The sequence below is a fragment of the Mchenga conophoros genome, linkage group LG2, assembly GCF_057382185.1.
Source record: "Mchenga conophoros isolate Kocher_MC1m ecotype Shallow Benthic linkage group LG2, M_conophoros_male_GT1.1, whole genome shotgun sequence".
NCBI classification, from domain to species: domain Eukaryota; kingdom Metazoa; phylum Chordata; class Actinopteri; order Cichliformes; family Cichlidae; genus Mchenga; species Mchenga conophoros.
The window spans coordinates 34,656,645-34,676,500 of record NC_140527.1 but is presented as its reverse complement, the minus strand read 5'-3'; the positions used below and the strand labels follow the sequence as shown (position 1 = coordinate 34,676,500).

General features: G+C 41.3%; 2 protein-coding genes across 9 annotated transcripts in view; both read right to left on the bottom strand.

Annotated features, from left to right (window-relative positions):
* mbnl3 (muscleblind-like splicing regulator 3) overlaps positions 1-9,639 on the bottom strand; it is a 36,634-nt gene extending 26,995 nt beyond the window's left edge. The window contains exons 1-3 of one of the 7 annotated variants that reach the window (XM_085297465.1): positions 9,252-9,639; positions 949-1,270; positions 206-434 (exon numbers count right to left, since the gene is read on the bottom strand). In XM_085297465.1, the coding sequence (XP_085153591.1) occupies positions 206-379 (174 nt within the window). In that variant the 5' untranslated portion in view covers positions 380-434; positions 949-1,270; positions 9,252-9,639. Of the gene's footprint in view, positions 1-205; positions 1,271-1,347; positions 1,840-9,251 lie in introns of those variants that run through there. The other 6 variants (XM_085297473.1, XM_085297484.1, XM_085297508.1 and 3 more) reach the window with 6 other exon arrangements.
* Positions 9,640-12,054: 2,415 nt separating this feature from the next.
* hs6st2 (heparan sulfate 6-O-sulfotransferase 2) lies at positions 12,055-16,741 on the bottom strand. Of its 2 annotated transcripts, none has more exons than XM_085297443.1 (2): positions 15,789-16,741; positions 12,055-13,443 (listed from the first exon to the last, which is right to left on the bottom strand). In XM_085297443.1, exons 1-2 carry the CDS (start codon positions 16,364-16,366, stop codon positions 12,618-12,620), a joined length of 1,404 nt encoding a protein of 467 aa, XP_085153569.1. In that variant the 5' UTR covers positions 16,367-16,741; the 3' UTR covers positions 12,055-12,617. The 2 variants fall into 2 exon arrangements, with proteins under 2 accessions (XP_085153569.1, XP_085153559.1); XM_085297433.1 differs by having other exon boundaries at positions 12,055-13,446; positions 15,789-16,740.
* Between the last annotated feature and the right edge of the window lie 3,115 nt (positions 16,742-19,856).

The window sequence follows — 19,856 nt, the reverse complement described above, 5'->3', positions numbered from 1 at the left end:
GTGTTTTTCCTGCTAAAGACGAGCAAACTCATTTGAAACACTGCACAAAATCCTGGTTTGTGTGTACGTCAGGATGTGTTTATATGTCATTCAGCTATATAATACTTCACAGAGCCAAAAGCCATTGACTAGCTTGACATGAAGCACAATGAATGTGTGGAAACAAACAAGCTGTATTAGAGCAGCGTGTCTGTAGCACAGTTACCTTGAGCGAATCAAAGCAGGCGATGACTCGGCCGTTCTCCACATGGCAGCTCCGTGAGGGATGTGCAAACTTACACTCAGCGTCAGACCGCGAGCAGGTGCCTCTCTGAAACTCACGACACACTTCCAAGGTCAGCCATTTGGTGTCTCGTCCCATGGTCATGCTGACAGCCATCAGAGACGCTCGCAGACGCTGTGCAGCGGCAGTGGGCAAACTGACGGAAAACTGTCTGATGAGAGCAAGGGTGACTAATGGTGATTCAAGACAAAAAATCCCCCAGCACAACACAGAGGAAACAGAAGCAAAAATATTTTCGGTTTCTCCTCAGTGCAAATAGGCAGCAAGTCCTTTTGGTTGGTGTATTTTGGGGGATGTTTATTAGTTCTTCCTGGGAAAAGTGGCAGCTGAAGTCTCACTGCAGTGAGATATATAGAGGGGCTTGACTGTGAGCAGAGGCCAGCTCTGTCTCAAAAAAAAGGAAGAAAAAAAGGAAACTAATCTGAGGGCATCACTCTGGCATGTCGCTTGGATCGCAGAGTTGCCGAGTGTGTGCATTCACCTGTATCAGCCCGCTGTAAATCACCACTACATTCACGTCAACATGGCCAGGCTGGGACATTCACTGTAGTTCTACTTTAGTTATATTTGGGCAGCCTGACAAGGAAACTAAAGATTTCTTTAGAGCAAAACAAAAAACAAGAACAAAACAAAAATAAAACAAAAAAAAAGACAGACAGTCTTACACGGAGATGTCCTTGTAATGATGAGACGAAGTGGCTGCTCAGCTCAGGGTATGCTGGGACTGCAGCTCAGCAATGTGGGATGGATGACTCTGTGGCTGTCAGGATAAAATACAGCCTCCATTCAAGGCCAGACACACACCGTCCCGCTGTAATCCAGCAGACTCGGCAGACGTACCCTCGCAGTAGGCACTTTGGAGTTCCACTTCCTCCTCTTACTTCAGTCTCTTTCTCATCCCTCCTTGTCCGTTTCCTATTCTTCTGCTGTCATCCTCCTCCTCCTCCTCACTGACCTCTCTGCTGCATGTCCTTGCTTGCTGCCTTGCTGTGGATTGCAAAAACAGAGGAGCGTTAACAAAACACCAGCCTGTTGAGGAGAGAACGTGACTGTAGAGCTACAACCTGGTGTGGAGTTTGCTTAAACGGAGGGCGACGAGGATCACGAGGCAGGGAGGGTGGACGCGAAACAGCCAAAGAGGAGAAGACGAGGGCAAACAAATAGGGTAGCAGGGAGGGAGGCAGCGGTGAACAGGAAAGGGCAAGCTACAGTATGTCTTGATTAAGTGATATAAGAGAGGGAGAGAGAGGGAGAGGATGGAGGGAGGGAGATTGCAGGCAGTGGAGACGTCACTTTAACTCCGGTGAGCTCCATGGAGCAGAAAGTAATTGACTAACTTGACATGATTCACGCAGAAACACACAGCGAATAGAGGTGTCCTTGAAGTGGCACAGGTTGGCACGCTGGTCCACACAGATGAGTGCCAGACAGTTATTAATGCGAGGGGTAGAGACAGGAAAAGCAGAGCCAGGGCAGAGAGAGAAGGGGTAGTTCATCACAACTGCAGCTGCTGTGCTCAATGCAGAGCAGCGGCCAATCAGGCAGACTCTTACAGACAGGCAGGGCACGTGACTAACCAATGACAGAGCAGTTTAAAGCTCAGCTCCTCCCTTCACACAGCCTGTCCTTGTTCCTCTCTGATTCCCCCACCCCTCCTCACTGGTACAAGCACAGTCATGGCAGTCATGGCTGAGCCACATGCTAATATCCACGCTGTACAAGAGCCCTGAGCTGAAACCAGACAGCTCAGTCTTCTCACAGATGTGGAGGAGTTATCCAAACTGTGCACTCTGCTGCAGCATGATGCAAGGATGATGCATGCAGCCTGTTGTGCTGCTCACTCTGAAGGAGCAGAGTGACGTGTCCAGACACTAAGTGAATACAGATACTGATCAGAGAGGTGACACATGCACACAGAAGAAACTAGCAGCTTCTCAAGGGAAGAGGAGGTCCAGACTGCATTTTGGGGGGGACTTTTTAAATTGTAAATTGAAGAGAAAGAAGACTATGCTGTTTAAAACCTGAGTGCATGTCCAATTAATTAAGAACAGAAGAGATGCAGGAAAGAAGGAGTGAAAAATAAAAAAACAAAACAGGGGAAGGAGGACAGGGCGTTGGAGCAGATATTATCAGTCCCTGCGTCTGACGGTGGCAGACACAGACGGAGGAAGCGACGGGGGGGGGCTAGAATGTGAGGGAACGAGTGTGTGTGTGTGTGTGTGTGTGTGTGTGAGCATGCAGATACACAGCCCAGAAGGAGAACACTGCAGCAGAGTGGGAGACGGAGGGATAAGGGGGAGGTGGGAACTGAATTGATACACCCACCTTCAAACACAAGAACAAAGACACATCCCAGCCAAAAAAAGAGGAATGAGAGATGAGCAGGTACAGCAATTGCTTTGCTTGCTTTAACCACTCTGCTTGTCTGTGCCTCTTCTCTCCTCTCAGCCTACCTATAGATCGATAGAAACTTTTCTCAGGGGCACAAGGCAAGCACCTCCTCCTCCTGCAGCTCTGCCTGTCCTTCATTCAGGTCCACATCAGTGTCAAACGCCTCTGCTTACGCACATCCTGACGATGCAGCTCAGCAATATGCAACACACATCATCAAAATGCTCCTCAGCAACACTCCTCGCGCTCGCCACACCAGACACCAAATGGCGCACAGTTGCCATTACAACCATTCTTGGAAAGCTGCATTGAAAAACTGGCTCTCCTCCAATGCCAGCCTAGTTTACACTGCACTGGGCAACTTTGAATATACACAGGAACAATTTTTTACTTCCTCATACAAGCTGCTGGGACTCTGCTTTCCTCAGTTTGCCTCTTGCCTCTATTGAGGCCTTTATGGATACAGCAAGACAAAGGAAACAGGTAAAAACAGAGAATTAAAGCCATGGAATAATGTGTAAGTGGGTTAAATGTGACATGGCCACTTGGGGGTGTTGGTTTGTTTGTTTTTTTACAGCATGGTCATAAACAGACCAGTGAGCGCCTGAGTTAGCAGACCTGACATTTTGCAAGTGATAAAGTAATAATTAGTTACTTATAAGTGGGAGCTGCTCCTACATCACCGAGCATGTAAATGTAGCTAAATGGAAAAGAACAGATGACTTTTACTGCAACCTAAGAGTATCAAATTATTCAGAAGTACTCTGAATGAACTGACAATCCTTTCCTTTCCTAGTGGATATGTGTGATGCTCTTCTTGCACGCTAATACTGTGAGCTACATGCAAAATACTGCAAAATTCCCATATAACCCTAACAAACTAGTACATACTTTAACACTGTAGGTTAGTGTTAACTTACTAGGCACCACTGCCCAGTATCCTGGCAAAACATATGGTAGGGGACTATAGTAAGCAAACATGTACCTGCTCATTAATACTGTTGGAAATCTCATCTTCATCAGAAACCACACATTTCTTTGCAGAAATTTCATGGCATTCATTCCAATAAGTGTTAAGCTACTTCTTTGTTGCCCTGTGATGGGTAGCTTTCTTGTAATAAGCTCCAACCACTTCACAGCCTTGAATTAGATAAGAAAGCTGGATGAATGGATGGATACTAGAGAGAGGACAAAAGGTGGATCAAGTCTGAAAAGTGAAGCTAATGTAAGAAGTGCCCGAAACCTGCATTATTTTTAATGGTCCATAGGGGACAACCTCTCTGGTTATAAAAAGACTTCTGGTTGTGTAGAAGCCTATGAGAAAAAAAGTGCTTGGCCAACTTGATCTATGTCCTCAGTAAACACTTTCCTATTGACTTTATTGAATAAAATTTTGAATTTAAAATCCATCTCATCACATGCAAGGTCCCGTTTTACCTCAAAGACCTCATAGTACCATATCACCCCAGTAGAGCTTTTCATTCTCAGACTCCAGGCTTACTTGTTCCTAGAGTACTTAAAAGTAGATCGGGAGGCAGAGCCTTCAGCTTTCAGATCCCTCTTTTGTGGAACCAGCTCCCAGTTTGGATTTGGGAGACATCCTCTCTACTTTTAAGATTAGGCTTAAAACTTTCCTTTGTGATAAAGCACATAGTCCCTCAGCTGACCCCGATCAGGTGACCTTGAATTCTCCCTTAGTTACACTGCAATAGGTCTAGGCTGCTGGGGGTTTCCCATAATGCACTGTTTCTTTTTCACTGACTATGTGTTAATAGAGCTCTTGTCATTTAATAATTAGTTATTATTAATCTTTGGCTCTCTTCCACAGCATGTCTTTTGTCCTGTCTTCCTGACCTCACCCCAACCGGTCATGGCCGAGGGCCGCCTCTCCCTGAGCTTGGTTCTTCCAGATGTTTCTTCCTGTTAAAAGGGAGTTTTTCCTTTCAACTATCGTCACTCATAGGAGGTCAACTGATTGTTGGGGTTTTCTCTGTATTTTGTAGGGTCTTTACCTTTTAATATAAAGTGCATTGAGGCGATTATTGTTGCTATATAAATAAAATCGAATTGAAAAACACTGAATTTATGAGCTGAACTGTAAATTATAATCACAACAACACACCTCAGCATCCGTTGGCCTGTTGCTGTTGGTAAACTGATGTCCTTTATGTAAAAAAAAAGTAAAATAAATAAATAAATAAGACTGGTAGATGTTATGTATATGCTAAAAATGGGTCAAGCGTTATCCCACTGCAAGGTGGTTGCTAGGCAATGTGATGGCATCATAAGGTATTAAGCACAATTTATCTTTTGTATAGTAAACGTTATTGTGAAATAAAATGGATGGGGTATTTCTATGAGGTTTTACTGACGCGTAAATGCCAAATATCAGGTCATTTTAGCCTGTTGCTAGGAGGTTGTTAAGCAACATGATGATGACATAATATAGGACATAGCCAAGAACAGGGGCTGGCAATACATCTTCCCAAGAGGCCACATGACAAAGCTGAGATTCTCGTGGAGGGCCACACCTATAATTTGAATTTAATTCCGCTCAGTGTTAATTTTAGTTCTTTATAAGCTTATTGATGCGGCCCTCTACAACAGTGCCAGTTTCATATGTGGTTCCCTTAAGGAAAATCAATTGCCCATCCTTGGCTAAGAGCTTTCAGGGGCCTAAGATTTATCTGTTTTCTAAGTTTCGTTGCCCAACTCCTGATAGCGTAGAAAGACTTTGCAGACAAGGAAACAAACACACAGTCAGACAGACAGAGACTTTGTGTATTATAGTCAGATTATTAGAGTCGGAGAGGAGGATAATCCAGGACGCACCACGATCACTGGAATGAGCATGCACTGTAAGTGGTTTCTTTGTCAGACCCACACCTTTCCTCTTCATATATAGCTCTAAAACACCATGAAAACACTTGAAACGGTGTAAACTGGTCAACCAGGACTCATTAACATACTACTGCAGCTGAAAAACTGTAATCTCTGTTAAAAATAGTTCAGGCTAATAAGACATTGACATATCAACAGTCTCAATATGTTTTTAAACACAGTTTAGAATTGACATCTACTGCTAAGCTGCTTTGTTGCAAAACCCGACCTACCACAATAGATCTGACAGGAGGAGACCACAAGGCACACGAGTTGAACAAAAAGCCAGTGAGCACGGAATGAAGAAGCAGACAGAGTGAAAGGGTTGACTAAGAAAAAATGAAAGAGAAAGAATTTGGTTCTTACACTAAATGCTGATCAGGAAACGTGGGTGTGATACTGCATACTTTAGTTTTATTAATGTTAATTATCTGCTCAAACACCACAGATAACAAAGTGCTGTTCAGTGATTAAACATAATATATCCAGGAAAGGGTTTATAATGTGTATATTAAAATAATAATGTCTTAATGAAGTGTATATATGCACAATTACATTGACAAATAATCCCATTTGCAATGTTGACATACAATGACTTGCTGTTTAAAGACTAAAGCATGAATATCATGCTTATAAAAAGTAGGTTATGGCCATGCTGACACACCAAGAGCTGGAGGTAATCTACCTTAATTCTGGTTGACAGATAAACTGATTTTAACTAATGAAACTAACTTTCTTAAAATACACTTCCTTGATCCTCTGATTAATTAATGATTTCCAGATACTTTTTGTCTTCATCTTTTCACTCATGTTGTGACTAAAGTTCATTTGGATCAAGCAATTCTTTATAGGTCAATTCATAATCAACATTGGCTTTTTCACCATTGTGGGAATGTTGGATTCACTTATTTTGCTTGTTAGCAAGCAAAGAAACTGCGTGCAGGTGAACAAAGGAAAACAACTTCAACATTTTTAGACTTGTGAAAAGAGAAACTAAAGTCTTCTAAGCAGCTCTGCTGGGAATCTGCAAAAGCAGCAGGCACGTTTAAGCTTCTGCAGGTCTGCTAAGGCCCGTCAGAATAAGTGGCAAATAAGACTGCGTGAGTTTGTGGACACCACTGCAAGGTCACAAAGAGTCAAACAACATGATGATTAAGGTCTTTTTTAAGATAACTCTTAAGGGGGAAATCTAATACTATATCATCTGTAGTGGGAACCAACATTGACATCATTTTGCACTTTTGCTTAAAAAATATTGATCAATACAAAAAAAAAAGCTGCTGATTAGTTTTCTGGCAACAAATTACTTTTATTTATGTTTTCGGATGCGCATTTTAGACTTTTACATAAGATATGGGCTAGAGGATGAGCCCACTACAATGAGGACTACAGTCGTCAGTGTGTGGGGTCACCTGCGCAACCAGGGCTACAGAGACGAGCCACGATTACTTTCTGATTAGAAAACTGATGATCTGCATTCCTGCTTAGTTAAAGTCGAGCTGTACAAACGAGTGTACTTTTTTTTTTACATAAATAATCTCAGCTGATGTAGCACAAACAGGTGATTACAGGGATGCAGCACGGTGAATAAATACAGACTGCCCTAGTTATAACAGTGATTAAACCGCTGCCTGTCCTCCAGGTTTCTGCAGCGAGCAGAGGGGCTCAAGGAGTCAGCAGGTGGGGGTCAACACGTAGGTGGCTTACGGATGGGGGAGGACTGACGCTGGCTGCTGTTGACACCAGCGCACTGCGTCCGTCATCAAACAGGGTGCACCGACAGCGTAACCTTCACCGGAGCTCTGACGTCTGCATTATGTCTGGCCCGTGGGCCGGCTGTCACCTCGACAGGCACACTAGCAGGTAGCCTAATACCAATAAAAATGTAGGAGATACAGAAAAAACAATCCAGTGTTTCTTTTGCATAATGGAGCATTTTAGTGTTTTCCCCAGCGGTCCAATTTGAGTGGCTTAAAACTGACCTTTCTCTGCTGTTTGTGTTTATTTTCAGTCGTTAAAAGCTGAGTGTTACTGGTTAATGCTGCGTGTTGACAGAAACAACAATAGAATAATAAAAGCAGAGTGGGTGAACTTCCTACATCTGATCATATATTAATGTTAGATTGAGCAAAAATGGCCTTTAACCAACCGGGGGAAGACCGTGTGGGATTTTTAAAACTGTACCCTGGAAAAAATGTTTTGGTTTCACACGAGAATCTCTGAGTTTCCTGTGGGAGTTTTTTTGTTTAATCTGGAGTTTCCTCATTCCCCCAAAGCCTGGTGATTTCTACTTCTAGAGGACACAGGTAGTTATGAAACAAAATACCAAAGCTGTGAAAGCACATCACTTATCTGCAGGTTACAACCCAGCAAACAGACAGCTTTTTTTTATAGGAGTGCACACCAGGACAACATCAATGAGCAGGTGATTGATTAAAAAAAGTGAACAATCCATAAATCAGAATGAGAGCAAAAGCCAGCAGCCAGGAGAGAGAGAGACGGAGCAGAGTAATTAGGTTAAGTATCAGTAATCCCTTCAGCTCATTAAAGCGCCACAGCTTCCATTCAAGCAAACTTACAACAAACCTATTTCATCACTTAGGACAACACCGATCATATTAGTCAGAAGCATGCAGCTCAGCTCGTCCATTTCACGCCCTTCACCAGTTTTGAATGAGAGAAAAACTCTTAGTTCACTTCCTTGTGTGGCTGCTTTCGATTGGAAGTTTCACATCTTTGCAGCGAGATAATAAAAGTTATCTATTTTACAGCCGAGACAGTAAAAATATTGTGCATCCCTGACTCTGCAATCGCTGCTACAGTGTCGGTGAATGGTTTTATTTGTGCCATAAAAGATGGAGGGCTGTTAATGTGTGTCTGTGAGAGAGGGGAAAATGAAAACAGGTTATGTGGGAAATGCAGCTGTGTGCACTCCTGTGTGTGTGTCAGTTTATCTGTATTTATATTAAGTAAAGAAAAACTAGCTAGACTGGTACAGAGTCCACAGCCTGGAGGGAGTGTGAACTTGTCCTGACAGGCTGCACTGTTAGATGAGTCTGATATGATGGCAATACATACACTCACGCACGCACACGCACACACACAAGCACTGCATACAGTTTAGGCAGGGAAGTAGTGACAACACAGCGTCGCATGGTGGCTTGAGTGTCTGACCTCATACAGGACAAACAAGGACAAGGCTGGCCGCATGACAGCATAGATAGAAACCTGCAGGGTTTAATAGCTTTACAGTCGATATTACTGTAGAGAGGCTGACTCGGGGAGTAATTTAACACCGATTATTTTTAAAATATTTGGTGCAGTTCACTCTGGGGAGAACACAAAAATAAATAAATAAAAATTGGACTTTAAATGTCCAATAAATTATAATTCTCCATACAAGCTAAAACGCTTTTCTCTGCACCACTTGTCTCCACACAGCGCATTGCACTCCTCTACCAGACATGCTCTTAAGCGTGCAAATACCTATAAACGTTATTACTACAATGCATAGGTGTAAAACGCGGCGATTTACGCACGCGTTTAGCAATAACCGAGGCAGCTTTCAGTGTCCACGCAACAGGCTGCAGTCAAACAGGGCACATTAAATGGCTGCAGCACGGGTTAAATACGAAACTCACAGTTATTACAAATGCGTCAGGCTGCGCCAGTCTCTGCGTGCTCTGCGCTCTCTTACCTGTCCAAGTGATCCGCCGGGCTCAGACGTCTCCTCCTAAAAACGTAACGTCGGCTGAAATGTTTGTTTGATCGTTGTTTTCTGTTTTTCTGCACAGACGGGGTGTAACGCACTCAGCATTGCCTTAAAGCGAGGAGAGAGAATTAGGGGAGGGAGAAGGAGAAAAAAGGAGGGGGACGCTTGCTGGGTGAAATAAAATAAATCTGAAGCGAGTAGAAAATTAAAAAAGCGTGTTGCCGCAGGGGAGTGAAAGGAAGAAGAAGAAGAAGAAGCGGGCTCTGTCTACAGGGCAGCTCAAATGCAAGTGAACACAACACAGAGAACAGATTTGTAAAAAAAAAAAAATTCTGAGGGAGGGCAATGTGGAGAGGGAGGAGTTGGACGAGCGTGTGTGTGTGTGTGTGTGTGTGTGTGTGTGTGTGTGTGTGTGTGTGTGTGTGCGTGCGTGTGTCGCTTACTTGATAACATCATTAAGGGAAATCAGAGTCACGACTGAAGGGAGGCAGGTATGAAGGTGGACCGCCATAACATGTAGCAGGTAGATAAAGCAAGCTCTATACGTGCATGTAGGTGACATCATATACATTCAGGTTCAACGAAAGGCTTACCTGAACGATTCCCCAATATAATATAATATAATATAATATAATATAATATAATATAATATAATATAATATAATATAATTTTAGTGTCTAATGCTTGTGCTACACTACTGTGCAAAAGTCTTGAGCCACTTAAAAAAAAATTTTTGCTAGAAGATGGGAAATACTGTGTTTACGGCCAAAAACTATTTTTCCCAATTCTGAGGAGTTTAGGAGTCAATATCTGGTGTGACCACCTTTATTCTTTAACACATCCTGAACTCTCTTAGGCAAGCTTTCTCCTAATTTCTTTAAGCAGTCTCTACAAATAGTTCTCCAGGCGTTTTGAAGGCTTATTCTTGGGGTGTTGGCTGTCTTGTCTTCTGTTCTCTGTCAAAATGATCTTACACTGCTTTAATAATGCTGAGGTTCGGGCTCTGAGTGGAGCTATCCATAATTTACATTGTTCTTTTGTGTGTTTCTATCCTTTGATTTTCATTCTAGTTCTTGTGTACTTTAGCCTTTGCTGGATTTCTTAAGGACATGACTGTCAAATACCATCTAAAAATTAAGTGGACAAACTACTATAATTATAAATATAGGTTTTGTTTTTAATATTTGGATGAAAAACCTTTACAGTCAAAGTCTGTCTGAAGTCTAGAACCCATGGACATCACCAGATGCTGTGTTCTGCCAGGCCTTGACTGCAGTCACCTTCAGTTGTTTTTCTGCATTCAGTTTTGTACTAAATAACTGAAAAGCTGCTCTGTTGGGTTGAGATCAGGTGACTGACTTGGCCTTTGAAGAATATCCCATTTGTTTGCCTCTTGGGTTGCTTTTGCTTTGGGTCATTATCCATTTGCACTGTGATCATTTTTGCAGCATTTAGCTGAGCCCTGGAGTACACTTCACAACTTAAAGCTGCTTCTATCAGCAGTCACATCATCAGTAAATATCATTGACAGGCTTTGACTAGCAGCCATACGTTCCCATACCATAATATCACCTCCACCATGTTTGACATGTGATATGCCACGCTTCAGATCGCAAGCTGTTTCTCCCCTTTTCCGTGTGTATATATATATATATATAAAAATCTTTTTTCTGAAGTGTGAAGGATCTTTTACATGTTTTTTCTTCTTGTGGCAAAGTCTAATCTGACCTTCCTGGATTTGATTGTTACTGGTAGTTTTCACCTTGCTGTAAATAATCTGTATTTACATTCTTGATTGTTGACCTTCACAATGATATGCCTCCTCGAGAGTGTTCTTGACTTTTTAGATGTTAGAGTTGTTTTTCTTAACTATAGAAATAACTTTAGTTTTCTTCTGTGGTCTTTTCAGGCTTTTTGGTGTCGCCGATCTGGTCAGTACATTCATTGTTTTTAACAATTCACCAGATTGTTTATTCAGTGACTCCTAAAGTTTATGCCATCTCTCTGATAGATTTATTTTGATGATGACCTCTCTCTCTTTGGGCCTCCTTTTCAAAAATATAAAGCTTTAAAGTATAAATTTAACACTTTGAATCGAGTTACATGCCTTGCCTGACCATGAAACTACTTATCAGAAGCCTCTGAAAATGGGGGGCTGTTTATAAAAACGACTGTGGTATAGTACAGAGGCTACCATAGCAATAGTGAAGTGATACCATGTTTTTAATACACTTTTAAAAAAGTGTGTTAAAATGTTAGTTCCTTAAAAATACCTAAAATGATTTGTTGTTTAGCCTAATTATCTGCAAGTGTGCTCATTTTGAGTTAAACTAGCATTCAAACAAGGTACACTGGAGTAATATACGCCTGCTTATCAGGATTTTAGATTCCTGTCAACAACCTTAAACATTTCTAAAAGTTACTAGTATTAAATCAAAGAGTAGCCAATAACTTTTCACAATCTGGTAAACTCCAAATAATAATTTTCCATTTGCTGTGCTAAACATTTATTTAATATTTTATACACATCAAATTTTCTGAGGTGCTTTTAATGATGATCTTAATACTACCCAACCGAATTCAAGAAAAAGCTATTACCTCCGTGAGTATCAGGAAGTTGCTGTTTCATTAAGGTTGCTTCAGCGCTCCCTGCTGGTTTTTCAAAGGTCTGCACGTGCAACACAAAAGCGTGCACTCTTTTGTGTTGCATTTGCAGACAAAAGGATATCAGCGAGGAAAAAGGAGACATCTCCATTTGGGAAGAACAGAAGAGCAATTCAGCAGATGCAACAGCATTTGTTTTATATTAAAAACAAAAAGCAAAACAGACACATTCAGTAATTGTACAACTTTAGCAGCTAATGTTATACATTGAGGTATCTAAAAAAAACTCCATTCTCATTTTCTGTTACTAAAAAGACACTTGAGATCACAGGTACATTTCGAAATGTACACACCGCAGACCAGACAATGATTTGGCAAACATATAGATTATTAATCACAAGAAACAGTGTTTGTTTTCTTAAATAGAAAAACATATTAAAGTGTACCTTTGCAACAAAGAGGAATAAAACAACAATTTGTTGTTTTAGCTACATTATATTAGGAGTTCAGGTAGGTTCAATATGTAGTGTTGAAGGTTAAGTACCATCACTTAGACCGATATAGCTTGCCTTTCTGTGAGTCCATGTGGGAAAGAAATATAATCAATATAAATAATGTGTCGTTTAAGACTGTTCAATAGGACATCTGTGGAAGGTATATGCTAAAAATAACTTGGATATATGAAAACAGACAAGGCAGAAGTTGGCACACTTAGCATTAAGACACCCCACTGCTCGTACCCATCGCTACCACTGTTCCACATTGTCTAAATAGTCCTCTAAAGTGCTATTCTCATCCAGATCCCACCAGTCTGGGAGTGGCACTTCAGACGCCACGCTGTCCTCAGCAGGCTTTTCTCTCCGCCGCTCCTCGGTTACAACAGAGCGGCTGTTGGTGGGACGCGGCGTTTCTGTGGGCTTCAGCTGCCTCCCTTGGTTTGTTCTGAGCCCACCACGGAGCCGCCTCCTCTCCTGTTGTCGCCTCTCCCTGGCCTGCCTGCGCTCCTGCTGCCTCGCCAACTGGAAACGCTGCAGGAAAAGGTCGCGGGCGTACTCGTATAGCTCTACGTCCCATCGGTTCAGCTGGCGGATTCTGCGCTGCGTCTCTGGAGGTACCTCCACGCTGGAGGCGCGTGTGCCGTTGAGCTGCGTGAAGGGCGCGATGAACTCCAAGTTGAAGGTGCGCTCGAACAGGTACTGGGTCTTACGCTGGTACTCGGTCAGTCCAAAGAAGGCCATGCCCCGCAGGTTGCGTTTGGCGCTCTCCAAAAGCACTGCCCAGCGCTCCTCCTCGCTCATGGTGGAAACGTTGTAGCAGCCAACCAGGCTGAGGTCAGCCAGCATGCGGGTCTGCCGGTTGTTGGCTAGGTTGTAGGGACAGTCCATGAACTCCTGCAGGGAGCAGCCTGACCAGTCATCTCCTGAATAGCAGCTTGGCAGCTCTGACAGCGTTGGTGAACGTCCATCACACACGTGTAATGAGGCCTTCCACGTGGCGCCGCGCTGTACGTGACGCCACTCACTCAAGTAGCGTGATACAGGGTCTCTTAAGATGGTGATATAATAATAGTTCCTGCTGGAGAGAAACAGACACAATTAGATCAGTAATAAAGTTGTAACTAACAATGTTCTGATTTTTTATTTCATTTAGAGCTGAAGTATTTGATTTTACTTTCGTTCATACAGTTTTTCCTGGCTCACAGTGGGTTTGTATACAGTTTAATCAATGGGTGTGTGTTACCTTTACTGAACGGAAGTCTGTGCATTTTCCTGCTGTTTTATGGCTATTATGATCTAAAGTTGAACACTGACAGTATCAGAGTTTTCCTTCAGTGGAAGGTCTAAACCCGTTTGGTTGGTGCCAAAAAACTTTATCAAAACAAAACAAAAAAACTGCTTCATAATGTTTGGAGAAGGTGAGAGTGGTGAGCAGTAAAGAAGATGCTGATAAATGCAAGAAACCATCTTTAAACCTAAAGCGACCATTTATGACCCCGTTATATTTTACACAGGATACTTCTGTATTGTCTCTATGCGCTTCTATCATACCGGTGCTGTTTCCTTTATCAATGAGAGATATTTTAAAATGTTCTACTGTAATTTAGTTGTGGTTTTTAAACTTTCTTTGAGTTTTGGCATCACAGTCTCACCAGATCTTTTTGCCATACTTGGCTGGTTTATAGGGGATGAGTTACCTCAAACTCCACCTGCCTCTAAAGCTGCTAAATGTTCATTCACACAGGTCAGTACAAGGGATATATTCACAATACATATAAGATTTGAGTAGAAATGCAAACATTAGCCACTTTTCCCTAGAAAGCAGGAAGTTTGTCCATGGCGTGCCCGTCTGTTCTGTTTGTACTTCAGGATATTTCTGAATCTAAATCTATTAGTCTTGTTTCGCTGCAAAACATTACAACACAGGGATTAGAAGTGGAAAACTAAAATAAAATCAAAGCACATAATTGACCCCTGGCAACTTTCCATTATCCCTGCCACACCAGTGAATTAGTTCCTTTAAAAACAACTCATGCATCGCTTCTCAGTCACCTTGAAGTTGAAATGCATCATGCTCAGCAAACATACTGACCCGTCTTTCTGTTTTTTACATTTCCATGTACTGCAGCACCATGTACTGCAGGAATGTACAAGCAATCATGGCTAAACATAGAACAATTACAACAAATTGCTGTGGCATTACAAAGGTTTTCCTGCATACATAATTAATTTTTTTAAGTGGTGTTTAATTTACTCAAACTTTAAATACACTTTTGTTGGGATTGTTGTAAAGCAAACTATGTTTTTGTGCGATAAACACTTTCCCAGAACTTTTGGACCAAGCAACTCCCACACCACTTGCCACAGAAATACTGTTAAATGCCAAAATGACCAGCTTTATTGTGCAATTGTACTTATATACATTTTGACAAATATGTTATCGTTTTGACTTATTTGTTTTTCGCCAAAAAGGAAAGATAATACTAATTAATGTCATTGGATGGTCTGTTCAAAGCTAAAGTGGAGAGACTAAATGATAGAGTGGAAGAAGAAATTTTTATCTAAAAACATCCTTTTCAACTTGCCAGTAAACCCACAATTTTCCCTCTACAGCAATCATTTTACCAACGAATCATAGGAAAATCCAGCCCCTTACTAACGAGGTCTTCCTCATCATTAATATGGTCATGAATATTTGCATATTAATAATCAAGGAACTGACCTCTCAGCCCATTGTTTATTCAGTGGACTAGGTTCAGTTATTGTGTAAATGTATTGTTTATAAGGTTGGGGAAACCTGCAGTAAAGTGAGACTGAAGGAGCCACTTGGATATGTGACAAAACATTTCTCCCAATGAAAACGCTACGTCCAGATGAAAAGAATCAACCTTTTGGGACAGTGTAAAAAATATCAGCTCTGTATTTACTTGGTACCATATCGATAAGAAGCTTTGCACTGTGCCACAGCACTAGCCTTCACCATATGTTGGAAAATCTCCCCCCAAAACCCATAAACCCATTTTGAATCAGAAAACCTTGCATTAGGAGTTTTTTTTCCTCTTGGATATTGACCATTTAGGATTACTTGTATAGTAATCTCACTATTATAGTGAATAAACAACTAGACTGTGCAATTGGTGGAAAAACTGGACTATAGTGAATGAATACGTTTTTTTCCTGCATACAATCACGAGCTCTGATTTAAAAAGTGTTAAAAAGTTTTTCCAACTATTTTTAAGTGTTGTTTAATTTACTCAAGCATAAAACAATCTTTTGTTTACAAAGCTGACAGGAAAATGCGCAATTATCTTAAATAAAGCAACAGACAAGCTTAATTACGAAGTGATTACCCCATTAAGACTGGGGGGAAACCTCTGATGAAAGGCACCAGACCCACTGAGCCCCCCTTTTTTTACCAACCTGGGCAGACTCCTCGGAGCCTCTCGGGAGTCCATGCGTGATGGGACACAGCTAGTCAGCTCAGTCCAGTCTGCGTGGAGGCCGCAGCTCCATCCGGTGGAGAAACGGGAGAAGAGCCAGGTTTCCTTTTTACCTGGACGGAAACAGGTACACTTCTTCTGACCTGCGTGACACTCGCAGGGTCTCTCTAGCTGGATATTTCTCACCAGATGTCGCCCAAAGGTCGTCCCCCCTGTCTTCTGAATGTGCAGAAACACTATGACATCGTCCCCTTTGATATTGAAGTCTACGACGCGATTTAAGTCTTCTTTGGTGAAGTTAAAACGAGGGACAAACCGGGCCATAGCGCCGTCTTCCGCAATGTACGGATCCTTCTGAAACCCGTCCGGGAGTTCGCTGTCCCCTACCCGGGTCCCAGTCGCTTTGCCGCTGTTAAACCAGGATCCCAGCCGGTGCAGCGCCTGGCACTCAGACCTGCTCGGGCACACATACTGGACCATAATTACGCCAAAGAGCATAACCATGAGCAGGACGATCAGAAGCCTATGGTGGCTGCTGCTGCTGGATTTCTCATCCATCTTCCAGGGACGGACAGCAGACCATCACTCTGGCAGTCTGGACTCCGGTCTCAGACGGGGGAGGATCTCGGGGAGCAGCGTGTGTGTGTCCGACGGATGAAGCCAAAACAACAACAATGAGTCTGTTAGGCAGCCAGAGAGTCAGGAAATCAAAGCACGACGAGCTCAGCGTTTCCCCGGAATATAAGCAACGCCCAGCGCGGCTCTCCGTTAAAGCCGCCCTGTGGTCCTTTCGTGAGTTTCCATCGGCCCCATAAAGCCAACAGTTCCCTGAACACAGCCCACCGCGTCCGGCGCGGCCATCGATTCTTGACCTTTCTACCCAGCAGCCTCCGCGCTCAGTGTGGCAAGAACAATTACGTCATCCAGCAACGTCCCAATCAAGAGCCACGACAGGGTCTGCGCCTCTTCCTGACCATGGAAAGCATTATGAGCACTGTTCCCTCTAAGCTGCGTGACACGGTCTACGCACAAAGAATTCCAACCTGAATTCAAATTAAAATATACACATAACAAGTCATTCTGTGCTGTTTTGCAGTGTGAGTCAGTGAGTGACCGGTGACTGGCGGCTCCAGCCAATGACAAGATTCACATTTGTATATCAGTTTTCAGTTTTATTTGTCATATGCAAGTTAGCACAGGGTCAACATTGCAATGAAATATGTTTGAGGAGCAGCAGTCACTCAGCAGCATGATACAGTAGAATAAAATAAAATAAAAAAATAGAAAAATAGTAAGGAGCAAAATATTAGAGAGACGTGGTAAAAGAGAAAAGATGACTAAATATATATGTATCTATAAATATAAATATATGTGCACTAGTGATTATAGTATAGATTAGAGTATCAAAGCGGAAGACACACTAATGACAACTCGTCCAACCACTGGAAATGTGAGTAGGGAAGTCGAAAAATTTAAAGTAAAGTTTAGGGTCTCAGTCAGATTTTTGCACAGCTAGTGTCATTTATTTACAATTTTAATTTGTGGATACTGATCAATAAATACTGTCACTACTTTATGAGTAGTAGAAATACAAATAATTGTGTCATTATCAGAGATGGGAATAACGGCCATTACTTTTTTCAGTAACTAGTAATCTAAATAATTACCATTTCAATCATTACAACGCTGTTTTATATTGTTATTATTGTATTACATTGTTGCTTTTTAATGCCATTTTTATATTGTTAAGCACTTTATATTTATATTGTTAAGCATGGCTGTTTGAAATGTGCTATATAAATAAATTTGACTTTGACCTTGTTACTAACAAGAAAATGTGGTGTGGACTCGTTACTATGTTTCAACGCACAGAACCTGTCTTCAGCTTGGAGCTAGGAGGAGGAGACAATAGCACATGTGCTGCTGATTAGCTGAGGAAGAATAAAGTAGTCATGACCAAATTAAGATGACATTGCAAAAAGATGTTATGTCAACCGAAGACAACTATTCCATTTTTGTCTGAAAGTGTGGACTTCAAACTATATACCAGTTTTTAAATTGTGTTGATTGGCCATGTAAAACCAGAGTTATGATTAAAAAAAAATATGCCATGTTTATTCCTGAACTATCATTGTTTATATTTACTGCAGGAAGAAACTGTAAAAACTGTGTTTTCTAAGGAAAGCGCTTGAAAGCACTCTCCGCTTGTGAGCCAAGACAAAAACCAAAAAACCTCCACCCTTTCCTATTGGTGGAAAAATGTACCATGTTGACAAATCAACAAATGATATGGCAACATGGCATTTGGATGTTTAGGAAGAAGGGGACGTTGTAGGAGTGACTGCGGAGGGAGATGTGAGAGATTTGTGACGTTAAGCCTGTTTGAAGTCGAAGGTTAGTGTGTTGCATTGTGTAATTAGTGTGTTTTGTGTGTGTAAATAATTTGTGTGGCATCTTATTTGATGCAGACTGTAGCAAATTGGTACAGTTCAAGTTATTTTTACTTCCAATAGTGTTAACATACTACACAGGTCACGAACAAGATTTTTTACAGTTTTCATTGTAAGTGGGATAAAGCACTTAATTAAAAGGATTCTAAAAGAAATGTAAATACTGTAATTCGATTATTTTAATAAACCATGTAACTCAGATGAATTCGATGCTGCTGTGACCAGAGTGCACATGTTTGCTGTTGCGCACAGTGGTCCAAGGGACCGCTCAGGGAAGTTTGTGTGTTTGCTCAGACACATGAAAAATTAGAGGGAACATTGGTTATGAGGTCAAAGAAAACTTAGAAAAAAGATTATTATTATTATTATTTATTTGCATTCTTATGTACATACAAATCTCTTGGGTGTTGCACAATGTAGGACTTAAAATAAATAAATTCCTTTTTTGTTTGCTTGTTTTTTGTTTTTGCTGATGTCTTTAAGTCAAAATTTCAGGTTAGCATCTCGAAATTTCAGCTTTATAACATGCCTGGTACAGAAAACAGATTGGTTTCTAATTTCACCTTTATGGTTTGTTTGCTTTTAAAATAAATAATAAAATAAGCAAACAAACTGAGAATTACAGTAGTAAAAATGACATTGTTATTTTAGAAAGTGGAGCAGCCAGTTCAATTTAAGGTTTAACAGATTTTATTGGCTCTTTAATCTAATGCTCTCCCAAGAAAAAAACACAACTGATGAACTGGTCCACATCACATGAACGTTAATTAGAACTGTGCTGTTTTTCATTTCCACAACTTCTGGATATATTTAAAGTTTCAAGGACATGACCATATTAAGGAAATCCTCTCTCACTGATATCATACAAAGGCAACTACAAAAAAACTGAAACGGAGCATTTACACATTTAGAGGTTTTGGGAAATGTTGTTGAAACTTGCAGAAACCTTTATAGAGGCATAAGTTGTTTACGTATGTAATTAAAGAAAGCTTGTCTTCTTATTTAACTACAGTGGGTTTTCTGGGAGGTGACCACAGAGTTTTTAGGGTAGAGTATTTAAAAACAGATCACATTTTTCTTACATTTGCACAAGTAGAGGTAAACAACTTTTGAAGCAGATGTGCCTGTGCAAGTCAGACTTTTTCTTTTTGCAATTTAAAAGGAACCATTCAAAATGTGATCATGGTCTTTACCGTATAAAAGTGAATTAAGGTCACAGTTATTGCAAATCCACCAAGTTACTGCAAGTGATGCAAGTAAGGAGTTAGCCCACTGACTGTTTGTAGTCGGAGACACTATTATCACTGGTGTCTCATAGCCGAAATAGCTCAGCTGGGAGAGCGTCAAACTATAGATCTGAAGGTCTGTAGTTTAACCCTGGGTTTTAGTTGTTTTAAGTGGCATCACTGTCATTGATAAATTTAAGTTCTGATGCCAAACTCTATCCTCCAAAATGACAATGCTTTCACCCACAGACGCTGCTCACGTTTGGATTGTTCTGAGAGTATTGAACTGCTCTGCCATGCTTGTTCTGTTGGTGTTTAATAGGTTTGTGTTGGCTGTTTTCATCTTCCTTTAGCTCTCTGAGGACACGATAA

Coding starts and splice junctions, on each gene's coding strand:
- hs6st2 (XM_085297433.1), bottom strand. CDS start 16,366: ATGGATGAGAAATCCAGCAGCAGCAGCCACCATAGGCTTCTGATCGTC. Junction 13,447..15,788: donor GCTCCGAGGAGTCTGCCCAG/GTTGGTAAAAAA, acceptor GTTTCTCTCCAG/CAGGAACTATTATTATATCA.